Source organism: Salmo salar, chromosome ssa01 (genome assembly GCF_905237065.1).
Source record: "Salmo salar chromosome ssa01, Ssal_v3.1, whole genome shotgun sequence".
NCBI classification, from domain to species: domain Eukaryota; kingdom Metazoa; phylum Chordata; class Actinopteri; order Salmoniformes; family Salmonidae; genus Salmo; species Salmo salar.
The window spans coordinates 163414656-163430859 of record NC_059442.1 but is presented as its reverse complement, the minus strand read 5'-3'; the positions used below and the strand labels follow the sequence as shown (position 1 = coordinate 163430859).

The 16204-nt window shown below is 41.2% G+C and overlaps 1 protein-coding gene across 4 annotated transcripts in view; it reads right to left on the bottom strand.

The window, feature by feature from the left end:
* nrg1 (neuregulin 1) overlaps window positions 1-15929 on the bottom strand; it is a 163954-nt gene extending 148025 nt beyond the window's left edge. For 3 of the 4 annotated variants that reach the window (XM_014144433.2, XM_014144413.2, XM_014144448.2), the window contains exon 1: window positions 15217-15929. In XM_014144433.2, the coding sequence (XP_013999908.1) occupies window positions 15217-15805 (589 nt within the window). In that variant the 5' untranslated portion in view covers window positions 15806-15929. The remainder of the gene's footprint in view (window positions 1-15216) is intronic. The other variant, XM_014144441.2, reaches the window with a different exon arrangement.
* Between the last annotated feature and the right edge of the window lie 275 nt (window positions 15930-16204).

Sequence of the window (16204 nt, the reverse complement as noted above, 5' to 3'; positions counted from 1 at the left end):
TTTAAGCTTGCTGCAACAGAGACAATTATTCCAACTGGTAAACATCCTTAGACTGTAATCCAATTAGCAAAATCACCTTGTTGCCACTCATCTGGTCACTAACATAATCTAGGTAATGTTCTGATTTAAAAACCACAGGCCTTGTTTGAGTTTCAATCAAAATGTCAAGTTACTGTATGAAGATTAATGACTTCTGTCATTGATATTTTACTTTACTATTCCTAGGGCCAACTTCAAAAGGTAAAGAGATTGAACCCATATGGGTAGATTTTTATCAGCTACTTTATGCTGCTGACCAAGCAGAACTGTCTTTATTCAGATCGCTATCGACTCTGCAGCAGGCACATTGACTCTGCCTACACTACAGCATCCCTTATCAAGAGCTTTTGCCCACCAAAAATGGAGCCAACAAATATAATGTCTAAAGTTAAGTTCTTAAATAGGATAGCCAAATTGAAATGATAGGCTATATATTATATAGAAAGGGCAGCAGGTAGCCTAGCGGTAGTGCTGAGCGATTAGTGCTTTCTGAGGTCGGTTCGGTTTCGGTTCGATTATTAAAAAATGATCAGTTTTCTATTTCGGTTTTGATTAATTGGGTTGAATGCTGTAACATAGAATAAAACAATTAATAACAAACTCAAATGGTCAACCCACACAGACAGTGTGGTGAAGAAGGTGCAATAGTGCCTCTTCAACCTCAGGAGGCTGAAGAAATTTGGCTTGGCACCTAAAACCCTCACAAACTTTTACAGATGCACAATTGAGAACATCCTATTGGGCTCTCCAGAGGTTGGTGCCCAATGCATCACCAGGGGCAAACTACCTGCCCTCCAGGTCATATACAGCACCAGATGTCACAGGAAGGCCAAAAAGATCATCAAGGACAACAACCACCCGAGCCACTGCCTGTTTACCATGCTATCATCCAGAAGGCGAGATCAGTACAGGTGCATCAAAGCTGGGACCGAGAGACTAAAAAACAGCTTCTATCTCAAGGCTATCAGACTGTTAAATTGCAATCACTAGCACATTAGAGGCTGCTGCCCTATATACAGTTGAAGTCGGAAGTTTACATACATTTAGGTTAGAGTCATTCAAACTTGTTGTTCAACCACTCCACAAATTTCTTGTTAACAAACTATAGTTTTGGCAAGTCGGTTAGGACATCTACATTGTGCATGACACAAGTCATTTTTCCAACAATTGTTTACAGACAGATTATTTCAATTATTGCAAGCCGAAGAACACCATCCCAATCGTGAAGCACGGAGGTGGCAGCATCATGTTGTGGAGGTGCTTTGCTGCAGGAGGGACTAGTGCAGTTCACAAAATGGATGGCATCATGAGGTAGGAAAATTATCTCGATATATTTAAGCAACATCTCAAGACATCGGTCAGGAAGTTAAAGCTTGGTCGCAAATGGATCTTCCAAATGGACAATGACCCCAAGCATACTTACAAAGTTGTGGCAAAATGGCTTAAGGACAACAAAGTCAAGGTACTGGAGTGGCCATCACAAGGCCCTGACCTCAATCCTATAGAAAATGTGTGGGCAGAACTGAAAAAGTGTGTGCGAGCAAGGAGGCCTACAAGCCTGATTCAGTTACACCAGCTCTGTCAGGAGGAATGGGCCAAAATTCACCCAACTTATTATGGGAAGCTTGTGGAAGGCTAACCCAAAACGTTTGACCCAAGTTAAACAATTTAAAGGCAATGTTACCAAATACTAATTGAGTGTATGTAAACTTCTGACCCACTGGGAATGTGATGAAAGAAATAAAAGCTGAAATAAATCATTCTTTCTACTATTATTCTGACATTTCACATTCTTAAAATAAAGTGGTGATCCTAACTGACCTAAGACAGGGAATTTTTACTAGGATTAAATGTCAGGAATTGTGACAAACTGAGTTTAAATGTATTTGTCTAAGGTGTATGTAAACTTTCGACTTCAACTGTACATTTGAAATCACTGGCCACTTTAATAATGAACACTAGTCACTTTAATAATGTTGACATATTTTGCATTACCCATCTCATATGTATATAATGTATTCTATTGTACTGTATCGTAGTCTATGCCGTGCTGACATTGCTCGTCCAAATATTTATATATTCTTAATTCCATTCCTATACTTAGATTTGTGTGTATTGAGTGTATTGTCTTGAAATTGTCAGATATTACTTGTTAGGCATTACTGCACTGTCGGAGCAAGAAACACAAGCATTTCGCTACACCTGCAATAACATCTGCTAAACATGTGTATTTGACCAATAAAATGTGATTCTATTTGATGATAGTGACTGCCCATTACTACTTATCACTTATTAACCCTCATTTATTCACATTACTTTACTAAAATATTTCAGTTGTTGTGTATATTACATTTGTTTTATTTGATTACTTTATTATTTCATTCCAAGTCATCTCATCATCTCATCTTTTTAGAGCTATGCTGTCTGACAAAATCACTATTTTGTAGTTCTTCAAAGTAAATAAGGCATACTTTTGAGCTCACAGAAAAAAGGAAAAAAAAAGAAATTGAACCGATGTCTGTCAATTAGTTATTTAAAAAAACAATTAAAAAAAATTGCTCAGCAAAGGAGGAGGCTCCCTGGCGGTTTGAGTGTTGGGCCAGTAACCAGAGGCGTCATGCCCACAGGGGTCACAGGGGCACTTGTCCACTTAGACTTATCCTGTTTACATTTAAAAAAAGTAGTTTTTATACTACTAGTAGGGCTGTGACGTTTAAAATCACAGTGCAGTTATCACAAAACTACCAGTAAAAGGTCCTGATCATCATCATAAAAGGAAAAAAATACCTAAACCAGCAATAGGACGAGATATGTTAGTAGGAGGAGATATGTTAGTAGCAGGAGATATGTTAGTAGCAGGAGATATGTTAGTAGGAGGATATATGTTAGTAGCAGGAGATATGTTAGTAGGACGAGATATGTTAGTAGCAGGAGATATGTTAGTAGGAGGAGATATGTTAGTAGGAGGAGATATGTTCGCAGCAGGAGATATGTTAGTGAGAGGAGATATGTTAGCAGCAGGAGATATGTTCGCAGCAGGAGATATGTTAGTAGCAGGAGATATGTTAGTAGGAGGAGATATGTTAGTAGGACGAGATATGTTAGTAGCAGGAGATATGTTAGTAGAAGGAGATATGTTATTAGCAGGAGATATGTTAGTAGCAGGAGATATGTTAGTAGCAGGAGATATGTTAGTAGAAGGAGATATATTAGTAGGAGGAGATATGTTAGTAGCAGGAGATATGTTAGTAGCAGGAGATATGTTAGTAGCAGGAGATATGTTAGTAGAAGGAGATATGTTAGTAGCAGGAGATATGTTAGTAGAAGGAGATATATTAGTAGGAGGAGATATGTTAGTAGCAGGAGATATGTTAGTAGCAGGAGATATGTTAGTAGAAGGAGATATGTTAGTAGGAGGAGATATGTTAGTAGAAGGAGATATGTTAGTAGGAGGAGATATGTTAGTAGCAGGAGATATGTTAGTAGGAGGAGATATGTTAGTAGGACAAGATATGCATCTTTACAATTATTTGCCAAGGATATAAAGCGCTCCGCACCCTATCCTCGTTAACAGTTGAAAAAAATGGCACAGGGTGAGACAGGGAAGCAACCTGTATGGCAATACTTTGAGAAGTTAAATGAGAAGGTTGTGAAATGCAAACTTTGCGAGGTGGAATTGATCCATAGTGGCAGTACAGGTGCACCGTGAGACCCAACCTGTTGCTGGCAGCAGTGAGATAAGGGATGGAGTGTGAAAATCACAGCGCTGATTACAGAAATGATTGCAGTTGATGTGCAGCCATTGTCAATGGTAGAGGACTTAAGGCTTCAATGCTGCCCTAATGGCATGACTAGAACCAGATTACAAGATACCATGTTGAAAGAACGTGACGGATGGAGAAATGGATCGTTCTGCAAGTAGGCCTACGAAGCGCCAGTAGGCCTACGAAGCGCCAGTAGGTCTACGAAGCGCCAGTAGGTCTACGAAGCGCCAGTAGGTCTACGAAGCGCCAGTAGGCCTACGAAGCGCCAGTAGGTCTACGAAGTGCCAGTAGGTCTACGAAGCGCCAGTAGGTCTACGAAGCGCCAGTAGGTCTACGAAGCGCCAGTAGGTCTACGAAGCGCCAGTAGGCCTACGAAGCGCCAGTAGGACTACGAAGCGCCAGTAGGTCTACGAAGCGCCAGTAGGCCTACGAAGCGCCAGTAGGACTACGAAGCGCCAGTAGGCCTACGAAGCGCCAGTAGGCCTACGAAGCGCCAGTAGGCCTACGAAGCGCCAGTAGGTCTACGAAGCGCCAGTAGGTCTACGAAGCGCCAGTAGGTCTACGAAGCGCCAGTAGGTCTACGAAGCGCCAGTAGGCCTACTAAGCGCCAGTAGGCCTACGAAGCGCCAGTAGGTCTACGAAGCGCCAGTAGGCCTACGAAGCGCCAGTAGGTCTACGAAGCGCCGTAGGCCTACGAAGCGCCAGTTCTCAGACCCCATACGTGGCGTAACAGGTTGTTGGACGTCTATGAAGACACTGTCATGCGGCACTGCCACGACCCATCACATTGATGAGAAATGGGACAGGAAGTACCATGTACTACTGACAACTGAGAAAATGGAGGAAATGCACACAGCAGATAAACTAAAACGTTATTAACTACCATCTTTGCTGAGTGGGAAAGGTAAGAACCGTCTGGTAGAGTTTCCACTAGTTACCACAGACATAAAGACAAAATTGTCTATATTGTAAAAATTTATGAAAACAAAAATGTGTCTTCATTTAATTTAGGGTTAGGCATTGTGGTTAAGGTTTGGGTTAGGTTTAAAATACAATTTTAAGAAGATAAATTGTAGAAATAGGCAGGGTTTATGACTTTGTGGCTGTGGTAACTGGTGACAACCATTCAGCGGTCATATGCAGACCATATATGAACTGTGAATTCACGTTATTTTGTGATTTTTTCTTATAATTTCAACTATAAACAGAAAATGCAGTTTAAATGTTAAGAAAATGTTCACATTTGTCACATCCCTAACTACTAGCCACATAGTAATTGTATGAAGTTGGCTTTAGCTAGCCCAGATTGAGAACCTATCTGCCAGCCTCATAACTAGCTACCAAGAAGAATCACTCAAGTTAGAGTAGCTAGCTTGTCTAACTATCTTAGCTGGTATGCTTGCTGGCATGGTTGGTAGACTTTAGAAAAGGAAGCGATAACTAAATGTACTTAATAAGACTCACATTTCTTTCAATCTTTTACCCAGAGTTTAGCAGAGCTGCATAGTAAGAAACTCCAGTCAGGAGGATACCTACAGCTCAAGCGATATGCTTAGATATGCAGACAAATAAACATGGTTTTTTAATGATTATGCCTCTACATTGCAGGAAAATGCTGTTTCATGCATGTGAAAAATTCAAAATTCTCCAATTTACAGACGGGGGCCTAGCCCTCCACCCCCTAGCCATCCTCACATACTTTGTTCCCCCTCAGATGTTTGGGTGCATGACGTCCCTGTCAGTAACTGAAAGGTTGCTACTTTGAATCCCGGAGCCGACAAGGTGAAAGATCTGTTGATGTGACCTTGAGAAAGGCACTTAACCCTGATTGGTACAGGGTCACCGTTAATAATGGCTGACACTGATCGTGACCCCACTCTCCGAGGGTGTCTCAGGGGGACTTGGGATACGCAACAACTAAAAATTATTCTCGTATAATACCACACTTGTACATGTGTGAAATAGGACAAATATAAGCACCAACCAAATGATTAGAATATATATCTTTACACAGCATTTCACAAAACTAATATTAAACAAATACAATAAATGTGAAAATAAAATACTTAGATGTTATATGCCTGGTATGAATTGGTACGTTGTGGAAAAGCATTATGAACCAATTTAGAAAAAAACGGATAAAGACACATTCAGAAAGGACCCATCTGAAACAATGGAGAATGGGATTAAATATTCTTCATCCCAAAGTGCATTTGTTAATGTGATTTCAGCATGATAAAAGACTGCATGTTTGTCTTTGTAAGCCCCAGACATGTAAACATTACATAACGGGGCAAAGAGAATCTCATCAAGGGATAAAAATAGTTTTGTGCCTGTTATATAATACCAACTATCAACCCAAAATGTGTCATGAGCCCATTTTAGTTTGAAACGTTTGTCTTGGTTTCTATTTCCTGTATGGGGTATTGTTGAAACTAATGACCATAGACGCAGTTCAATTTGGTCTTAATTGGCAAATGATAAGCCTTGTTTATTGGCACAACTGAAACCTTATATTGCCATCTTGGGCAGTCTGGAGCAATGCTCACAGTGGAAAGATGACAGTACAGTACATTATCCAAGTCTAAGTAAAAGCTTCAGGATTGTACTAACAAAGGAGCAGCTTCTCAGCGTTGTTCTGGATGAGTGCTGTTGTTGTAATAAAAAAACAACAACGAGACAAACATTGTGGTCCTCTGAGGGGTCGTGAGATCCCTGTACATTGAGCATGCCAGCTAACGAAAACGTAGATTACCACCTCATTGACCTTTCACGATGAGTTGAGAGACTAATACAAGTTTTGCTGGCTTAACCTTCATGAAGCAAAGTAGTGGCCTTTCATACACACAATATGAGGCTTCCACATCAGGGAACATTTGGATCCCTGTTAGCAGTCAATGTTCAATGTGATAACTATTTCCTAGGGTCATATTAAATTGTGTCTCTCTCTCTCTCATATATATATATATATATAGCTCTTTAAAAACCTTGCAATGCATCATGGGCAATGTGTCATGAAGAATACTGAAGCAGTTAGTTGCATGTTACGAAAAATGTTTTAAAAAACACAGTGGCAATGGTTTATGCTGGAGACTGATTCATACCAACAGAAAACAAAGTCAGATGTATTGACAACTAATCTCATTATGAAAGCATTCTCTAAATAGGCACCAACATTTTCTCAGAATCAGCAGAAATCCACAGTTCACCGTGTACTGGGCATTATCCTCAAATTGGATTTGATTAATTCATTCTCAATCTGCTGCGATGTCTGAAATTGAGCATTTGATTAGAAAAACAGTATTTTGTGGCTCACAAAATAGAGTCGATAATCCCACATTATTCAGAGTGCTTTCTCTCATGCACATATTTCTTTTAAAGTCCTATTCTCACATTCCCATTGGCATCAAGGACAACTAACTACAGTACAGTAGCTGTAACCTATTCCTAGAAAGTCCATAAGCGCTTAGTCATTTATCAATTGACAATACTTTTGTAGGATGTATCTTTTACTGCAAGATTTCATTGGGATTGAACAGTCAAATGTGGGACAAATTGTGAGCCATTCTGTGAAAATGTGGAATTATGGGATAATCTGTCCCAGAACATGGGGGTTTATAACTATATCTCAGTCTAACCTGTCAATGATATAGGACCTCTCAGTCCAAATGCTTACTTCCCTAACCTCAAAATAGGCCAGAGTGATTATAATGACCTCTGGGTTGGACCTTAGAAGACTTCTTTTTGATTCTGTCAGCTCATATTTGGGAGTTCATGTGACAAAACATGAGCAATCAGTGATAGATGTGCAGGGCATGACTCTCTATGTTAGGCTTTGAGAATAAGATATTCCTTTCATCTTAAGTTTGTACTCAAGTTTTGTCTTAATAATAATTCTGTAAGCACCAGTGTGTCAAATAACATAATAGGAAAATCCCCATCAAAATGTGTCAGTTTAAGATAGAGATATCTGCACGCACGGGCTGTGTCTCAATCCACAGCATCCTCTGGAAGGTGGCCGAGCTACGGTGGTGTTTGTCAGACCATTAAACAACCCAGAAAATCTGTCTTCTCACAAAAACAAACCGTTTGGGCTACAAACTAATACCCCACTATGGAAAGGGGAGATTCTCACAACACGATGGTGTTCTGTTTTTCTCTATGACCCCCACCAGTGTCACGGGACTCGTCTGAAGGTAACCGGTGCCAGTTTATAAAAATGAATGGAAGTACGGAGGTAGTTTTGTGCCTACCCAAAAAAGGGTCCAAAAAACACAAATATTTCCTTAGCTTTCTTTTTCCTATATCTAGGAGAAATGACACTTCAAAACCGTGTTCCTTATGTTTTATTTTTTGGCTGTGTGTTTTGCCATTTACGAATATGTTATTCAATGCCTTTCTATGGGCTATAGGAGTAAAGGCCAAATTCGATATTTGATCAAATACATTTTTATATATATTTTTCACACCTACTGGGGTACTAAAATGATAAATCAAATAGCTAAATGATCCATGGTATGACCATCTTAAAATAATTCCATGTGATAGATTAGTAGAACATCCTCCCTCTAAAAGGCTTAGACTTTTAGAGGTTTTTAAGGGTGTTTTCACACTTGGTCCCTTTCAGCCACTTTTGTGAACTCAGTGCAGTTCGCATAATTTTTTGTGCAGTGTGAACACTCCAAAAGGAACTCATACCCCTCAAAAGAGCCCCTAAAGCGAACCGAACTGAGACCATCTCGAGAGGTTGTCTGAGTTCGGTTTGCTTGAATTACACGGTTCCCTTTTTTAGGGCAATGTGAAAACAAAGCTCCCCAGGTTTACTAGTCAATATTCTCACACACAAACAGGATTACTGCAATACTGTTTCCCCTGTAATAACCCCTCACTCTAGATTACTGCAATACTGTTTCCCCTGTAATAACCCCTCACTATAGATTACTGCAATACTGTTTCCCCTGTAATAACCCCTCACTCTAGATTACTGCAATACTGTTTCCCCTGTAATAACCCCTCACTCTAGATTACTGCAATACTGTTTCCCCTGTAATAACCCCTCACTCTAGATTACTGCAATACTGTTTCCCCTGTAATAACCCCTCACTCTAGATTACTGCAATACTGTTTCCCCTGTAATAACCCCTCACTCTAGATTACTGCAATACTGTTTCCCCTGTAATAACCCCTCACTCTAGATTACTGCAATACTGTTTCCCCTGTAATAACCCCTCACTATAGATTACTGCAATACTGTTTCCCCTGTAATAACCCCTCACTATAGATTACTGCAATACTGTTTCCCCTGTAATAACCCCTCACTCTAGATTACTACAATACTGTTTCCCCTGTAATAACCTCTCACTATAGATTACTGCAATACTGTTTCCCCTGTAATAACCCCTCACTCTAGATTACTGCAATACTGTTTCCCCTGTAATAACCCCTCACTCTAGATTACTGCAATACTGTTTCCCCTGTAATAACCCCTCACTCTAGATTACTGCAATACTGTTTCCCCTGTAATAACCCCTCACTATAGATTACTGCAATACTGTTTCCGCTGTAATAACCCCTCACTCTAGATTACTGCAATACTGTTTCCCCTGTAATAACCTCTCACTCTAGATTACTGCAATACTGTTTCCCCTGTAATTACCCCTCACTCTAGATTACTGCAATACTGTTTCCCCTGTAAAAAACCCTCACTATAGATTACTGCAATACTGTTTCCCCTGTAATAACCTCTCACTCTAGATTACTGCAATACTGTTTCCCCTGTAATAACCCCTCACTCTAGATTACTGCAATACTGTTTCCCCTGCCATAACCCCTCACTCTAGATTACTGCAATACTGTTTCCCCTGCAATAACCCCTCACTCTAGATTACTGCAATACTGTTTCCCCTGTAATAACCCCTCACTCTAGATTACTGCAATACTGTTTCCCCTGTAATAACCCCTCACTCTAGATTACTGCAATACTGTTTCCCCTGTAATAACCCCTCACTCTAGATTACTGCAATACTGTTTCCGCTGTAATAACCCCTCACTCTAGATTACTGCAATACTGTTTCCCCTGTAATAACCCCTCACTCTAGATTACTGCAATACTGTTTCCCCTGTAAAAAACCCTCACTCTAGATTACTGCAATACTGTTTCCCCTGTAATAACCCCTCACTCTAGATTACTGCAATACTGTTTCCCCTGTAATAACCCCTCACTCACATTGGTGCCATAAAATAAATAAGATGATATGTGGGGGCGTATTCATTACACCAATTCTTGATTTTGATTTGATTTCTCTTGCAAAAAGTTTCTTAAAAGGAAGCAGACGGAACAAAACAGGGAGGAACCTACCTAAATTTGTCCAATAGAAACTCTCGTTTTAGTTGACTGTTTGGCTAATGATTACACTTCAGGTTCATGGGAAAAACGTGTGCAGTTTTCTTTATACTGATTAGAGATTGTCAAGAACGCACAGAAAGAAAAAATATATTTGTGGAGTTTTTAGTTCCGATTATTTGTTTGCAATATGTGATCTATAGGCTAAGAGAGCTTCATGAGGGTTTGAATAGTGTGAGAAGACAACAGCATATTAGGTGATAATCACAACACAGGGTACAACATAGTTCTAGCTCTTAAAGGGCCAGTAGCCTACATTTGATGTACAATTTTCAATTACAGCATTATTTAATCTGCAGTTATTCTTCTGCTATTTATTATGTTACTAATAATAATGTTAATAGTATCTTCTGATTACAATTATTATGCCTCATATTTTAACTAAATACAATATATTAGCTATTAAAATGTAAGAGGACTGAGATTTTGCTTTAAAAAGAGGACTGAGATCAGTTATTTTAAAGAGGACTGTATGAGAAAACACTGAGTTGTACTCACAGTTCTGCATGTTGCTGCCACTAGTAGGGTTCTGTTAAAAAACATAACTAAATGATATTTCTCTCTCTCTCTCTCGTAAAGCCTTCAGTATCCCTAAACACAATGTCCAGCAGGTTGTTTTATTTTAGTTCCTGATTATGTGAGAACTAGCCTAGATTCTCAGGGGAATCAAACTTGCAGAAGCATTTAATTATACACTTCAACAGTCCACAATGTATTTTCTGTATAAACACTGGATTTTCAATTACTTTGTGGGTCAGTTATATTATTTACCCCAACAGAACAATACAATAATTGTTTCAGCATTGCTCGACTATCTAATAATCCCCCCAAAATCAACTGTTGTGTTCCAACACTAGCCTAGCTCTTGGTGCCTGTAGTGTTTGCAGCATTGATTGTGCACCTCGAACAACGTCCTCCACACTCTGGGAATGATTTTCTTCAATCTGTGAAGAACGAGGTACATGTTCTATCACACAGGAGGTTGGTGGCTCGTGGTAATGGCTGGAGCGGAATAGGTGGAATGGTATCAAATACATCAAATACATGGTTTCCGTGTGTTTGATGCCATTCTGTTGCTTCGTTCCGTCCGTTATTATGAGCCGTCCTCCCCTCAGCAGCCTCCTGTGTTCTAGGGTCCAGGTCACAGATCTATTGCAAATCATTGTCCCCATTATCAAGCAAATGAGCTGGAACTGTCCGCTGTCGGAAAGATCCAAATTTGTAATTCCCGAGGGAGGCGTGGCTTTCTGCAATCAATCAGTCCTGGAAACATTGTTTTAAGAGTAGAAACAGCACATGATTGGGTCTAATTTCCCAAGACCCTGCAAAGCGTAAACTGTTCCCTCCCTGAAAGGGGACTCGTACAACTGCCTTTACAATAACGTTAGTGCAGTGTTGTTGCACAGTCTGAAAGAATTGTTCTTGGCACTGAGCCGTTTACTGTCTCTTGAGATGGGTAAAAAGAGTTCTCACAGCGGGAATGCAGGCATTGTTTATTTCGACTCCTTTCCCCCCCCCCCAACTAAACACAATCACCACTAAAACCGAGGCAGCAACAGACAACGAACACAGTGAGGTTATCCTCTAGGCCTGTGAGCTGCAGTGAGGTTATCCTCTAGGCCTGTGAGCTGCAGTGAGGTTATCCTCTAGGCCTGTGAGCTGCAGTGAGGTTATCCTCTAGGCCTGTGAGCTGCAGTGAGGTTATCCTCTAGGCCTGTGAGCTGCAGTGAGGTTATCCTCTAGGCCTGTGAGCTGCAGTGAGGTTATCCTCTAGGCCTGTGAGCTGCAGTGAGGTTATCCTCTAGGCCTGTGAGCTGCAGTGAGGTTATCCTCTAGGCCTGTGAGCTGCAGTGAGGTTATCCTCTAGGCCTGTGAGCTGCAGTGAGGTTATCCTCTAGGCCTGTGAGCTGCAGTGAGGTTATCCTCTAGGCCTGTGAGCTGCAGTGAGGTTATCGTCTAGGCCTGTGAGCTGCAGTGAGGTTATCCTCTAGGCCTGTGAGCTGCAGTGAGGTTATCCTCTAGGCCTGTGAGCTGCAGTGAGGTTATCCTCTAGGCCTGTGAGCTGCAGTGAGGTTATCCTCTAGGCCTGTGAGCTGCAGTGAGGTTATCCTCTAGGCCTGTGAGCTGCAGTGAGGTTATCCTCTAGGCCTGTGAGCTGCAGCTAAACACACTGAGTCTATCACATAGCCCGTTTTGAATCAGGAAACCAGTACTTGATCCTGTACCATCATCTACATCCAGATTTACATTTAGTAGTATGTGCTTCCGTGTAAACTGCCTTCATTATCCCAGCAACCTCTGCTTAGCAATCACTTCAGTAGCTACATTGTATTAATGTACTGTGATCTGACTATACATTTGAATGGTACATATATTTTTATTTTAACTTTTATTTAACTATGCAAGTCAGTTAAGAACAAATTGTTATTTATAATGACGACCTACCCCGGTCAAACCCGGACGATGCTGGGCCAGTTGTGCGCCGCCCTATGGGACTTCCAATCACAGCCGGTTGTGATACAGCCTGGATTTGAACCAGGGTGTCTGTAGTGACACCTCAAGCACTGAGATGCAGTGCCTTAGACTGCTGCACCACTCGGGAACATTTGCATATCACATGCATTCTCTGAAAATGTGGTCCAAAGCAATGAACAAAGTGTGAACGTCTATTGAGAAATGGAGCAGTATGTTTCACATACAGCACTTCAAGGTATTTTATAGAAACCTGCTCTACTTTGATCCTTGTTTTGCTTCAGGACTTGGAACACATGGTCTTTCATGACAAACTGTGTTTCGCCACCTGAAACCCTTTTTACTACTGTGAGCCACTGCTGTCCCTTCTGTCCAGGGTGGATCCATACTCACATCATCAGAGGAGCACCTGTCCTCGGGCTGGGGAGGAAATGGACATTTGTCCCTTTAGTTCTTCCACGGCACTCTGAGCGTGAACATAGCACCATGGACTATACAGGGCTATGGTGGTCCTGAATGAAAACACATCCATTCTTTACAAGTCATGGAAACCACTCTAATCACTCATTCACTGAATCTACTCTTAGTATAGCATAGGTGTTCTGAAGGGTTGTCATGTTTGTCACGTTTGTCAACCACTAACAGACAAAGAATCTGTACTCATCATTCTGTAGCAGTAGTTCCACGACAGGGACGATCTAGGATACCGTGCACTGTCCTCAAGGTACATTGTTGGGTCTCCATGGAGAACTAATGGAATCGGGACTTGGAAAGGAATGTATCAGACATATTTGAGCAATTGTACTAAGTCTAGTTGAGAGGAAAACAAAACCAAACATTGAGCTCATGAACAACCCAAAGCTCCTTACAAGAATTATGTATGTGCCCATTGCACATGAAGCAATAGCCTACTTGGAAATTAAGGATTTGATGTGGCTGCAAAAACTGATGCCAAATCCAACAAGAGAATGGAAATCTTATCTAACATAGCCTATATGATATAACCCAGTCTGTTATTTAATTCACTTTTTTTCTAATCAATACTATTGAAATTGTGCACTATAATTGTCATTTCCCACCCACACGCAGTGTGTAGACACTGCAGAATACAGACACGATATTCTCTCTCATTAGTGTTTTGTCACAGAGGAGCGCCACTGGGATGTGTACAAGGACCTCCCTCATTCCAAAATGACAAAAGCATTCCCCTTTATAGATCTTGGGCATTTTACTGCCACTGGATGAATTTGCATCCCAAACGACTGTCACTGTTCATGAACAGTGAGTGCACTTTATGCCCTGGGGATTTGGGTAATGGTACTCATTGTGAACCTGATAACATTAGTGCATCCTCACCCCCCCCCCCGGGGTAATTATGCTGTCAACCAGAATGGATTATAAAGTCTGTTGACTCCTGAATGTTTGTATTTCCTCTGTGGAATGTAAAATAACAGCATCAGTGTACAGACAACATGAGATGTACTAGGTGTGGTTGAATGTGATTGAAGAGTAAGAGATTATCTTCAACATATGCTTATAACACAGCTGTATCACCTTATCAGAAAAGAGAATTGATGTAAGAGAAAATGTTGTGAGAGCACGAACCCTTACTTCCTGAATACCAGTTAACTGGATGGGATAACTATCAAAGAAAACATGTGATTGTCCCCTTTGACAGAATATGGTCAGTATAACATTTTCGAATGACATAGATAGATTTCCATCCTCAATAAACTTTTATCACAAAACAGATGAGGTTTGCAGCGAAATGGTCCATGTAGCCAACCTGTCCACTGGGCAAAAAAAAGGATCGTTTCCACATCATTTCAGCCCAAAGAATGCAATGTGATGAAGTTGAATCAATGTAGAACACTGATTGGATTTGCAAAAAGTCAAGAACATAAGGGGATTTCGTTTTTTTTTTCACCCATCTTTTAACCTAAATTCTATGACAGGGTGATATTTTTGGTTTATTTCACGTTGAAGTCACGTTAGTTGTTAACTCAAACAAATGTAAATGAAACTAGACGTGACCTGACGTCTGTGCCCCCCCACCACGGTTTAGCAACGGAAGCTGGAATTCCCAGTCAATGAACGTTCAGCACCACCGCGTGTAGAGAGCTCCCGAGGTATCGCGACATTCACACATCTGGGTGAGCCCGCCCGGTAACACCGCTGTCTCACCGTATGGCTTTTCATCTCATGACGCCCATTTAGCTGACATGCCTAATCATACATGCCCTTAGTGACCGAAGACATTTTGGATACGACAATATGACATTGTTTGGTTACTTTATCCAGAGCTCACTTCAGCTGCCTCAACTCGCCTTGAGTGAAATGTATGGTCACAGTTGGGCTGTCAATGTCATGCTTTAAAGTTGTAATATGATCCTAAATTATCATTTATGGGGGTTTGGCCTTGCATCACAGGATCACGCCCTGTCTGAACACACCTTTTGAAATGACATTTTGTCAGATAAGGGAGCAGCAGAAAGTTCCAAGTTAGTAGCAGAGAGTGGGCTATCACCCTGCACTTACCACATTCTTGGCAGAGCACTTTGCTGACATCCTTTCGGACAGCTCGCCGCGTCTCGACAGGTGGGAAAACGGCGTGGAACACCGACGTGTCATTCGTGGGTTCCATGAAGAACATGTATCTTGTGTCTTTAGTCAACGTCAAACAGTTTTCACCCCGGTTCCAGACAATAGAAACGACAGAATCCTTCTCGAGGCCCCCCGCTTTTACTTCCCATACTTGATGGACCCTTATCCTAACCTGGTATGGTTCCGACTCTGACGTCCTGTTTGGCACCGATTCTGACGACAAATCAACTTCTCCTTTCATTGTCTGGACCGCGCTCTCATTCCGTATACCACCAGCTCTTTGATTGAGTAGCTTTACCCGCTCTCGTCGGTTGATATCTCTCTTGCGCCCGTCTTCTTGAAGCTTTCCCTCAAACACAACTCTCGACCGGTGCACCAACTCCTGCAGCGGAGCCACAGGAGAGGGGTTATTACAAGTCAGCCCACACAGCCCTCCATGCGGAGAGATGGAAAAGGACACAAAAATTCCACAAACAACCAAAATAGTGAATGAACTCTGTCCCGTCGCAAAGTATGTCCTCATTGCGGCGGAGATAAGTGGGACTTTAAAGGCGGAATGAGGCGCGCTGGTAAGAAAGGAACATTTGACTAAGCTCTGATGGTGAAAGCAAGTGTGATCCGTCTGAAGCCCGCAGTTGCTACAGTAAACTACAAGATGAGAGGGGCGGAGTTGGTAATGGGAAAGGCTCTCACTGTGCCATGTGTGTGAGAGGATTTCCTCCCTTGACACCAATTTCTGCTGTTTGTGCATTAGGCATGCAAGATTTGCACCAAATTAAACGTAGAAGATAAAAATCCAGAGGTTGTGATTGTTTGTCTTTTATTGGAAGTTGATGTGCTTGATTTTATTTTCATTGATATGGCATTTTTAAATTAGACTGATTTTTGCAAGCTTATTTTTCTTAGTATGCATTGTTATCAT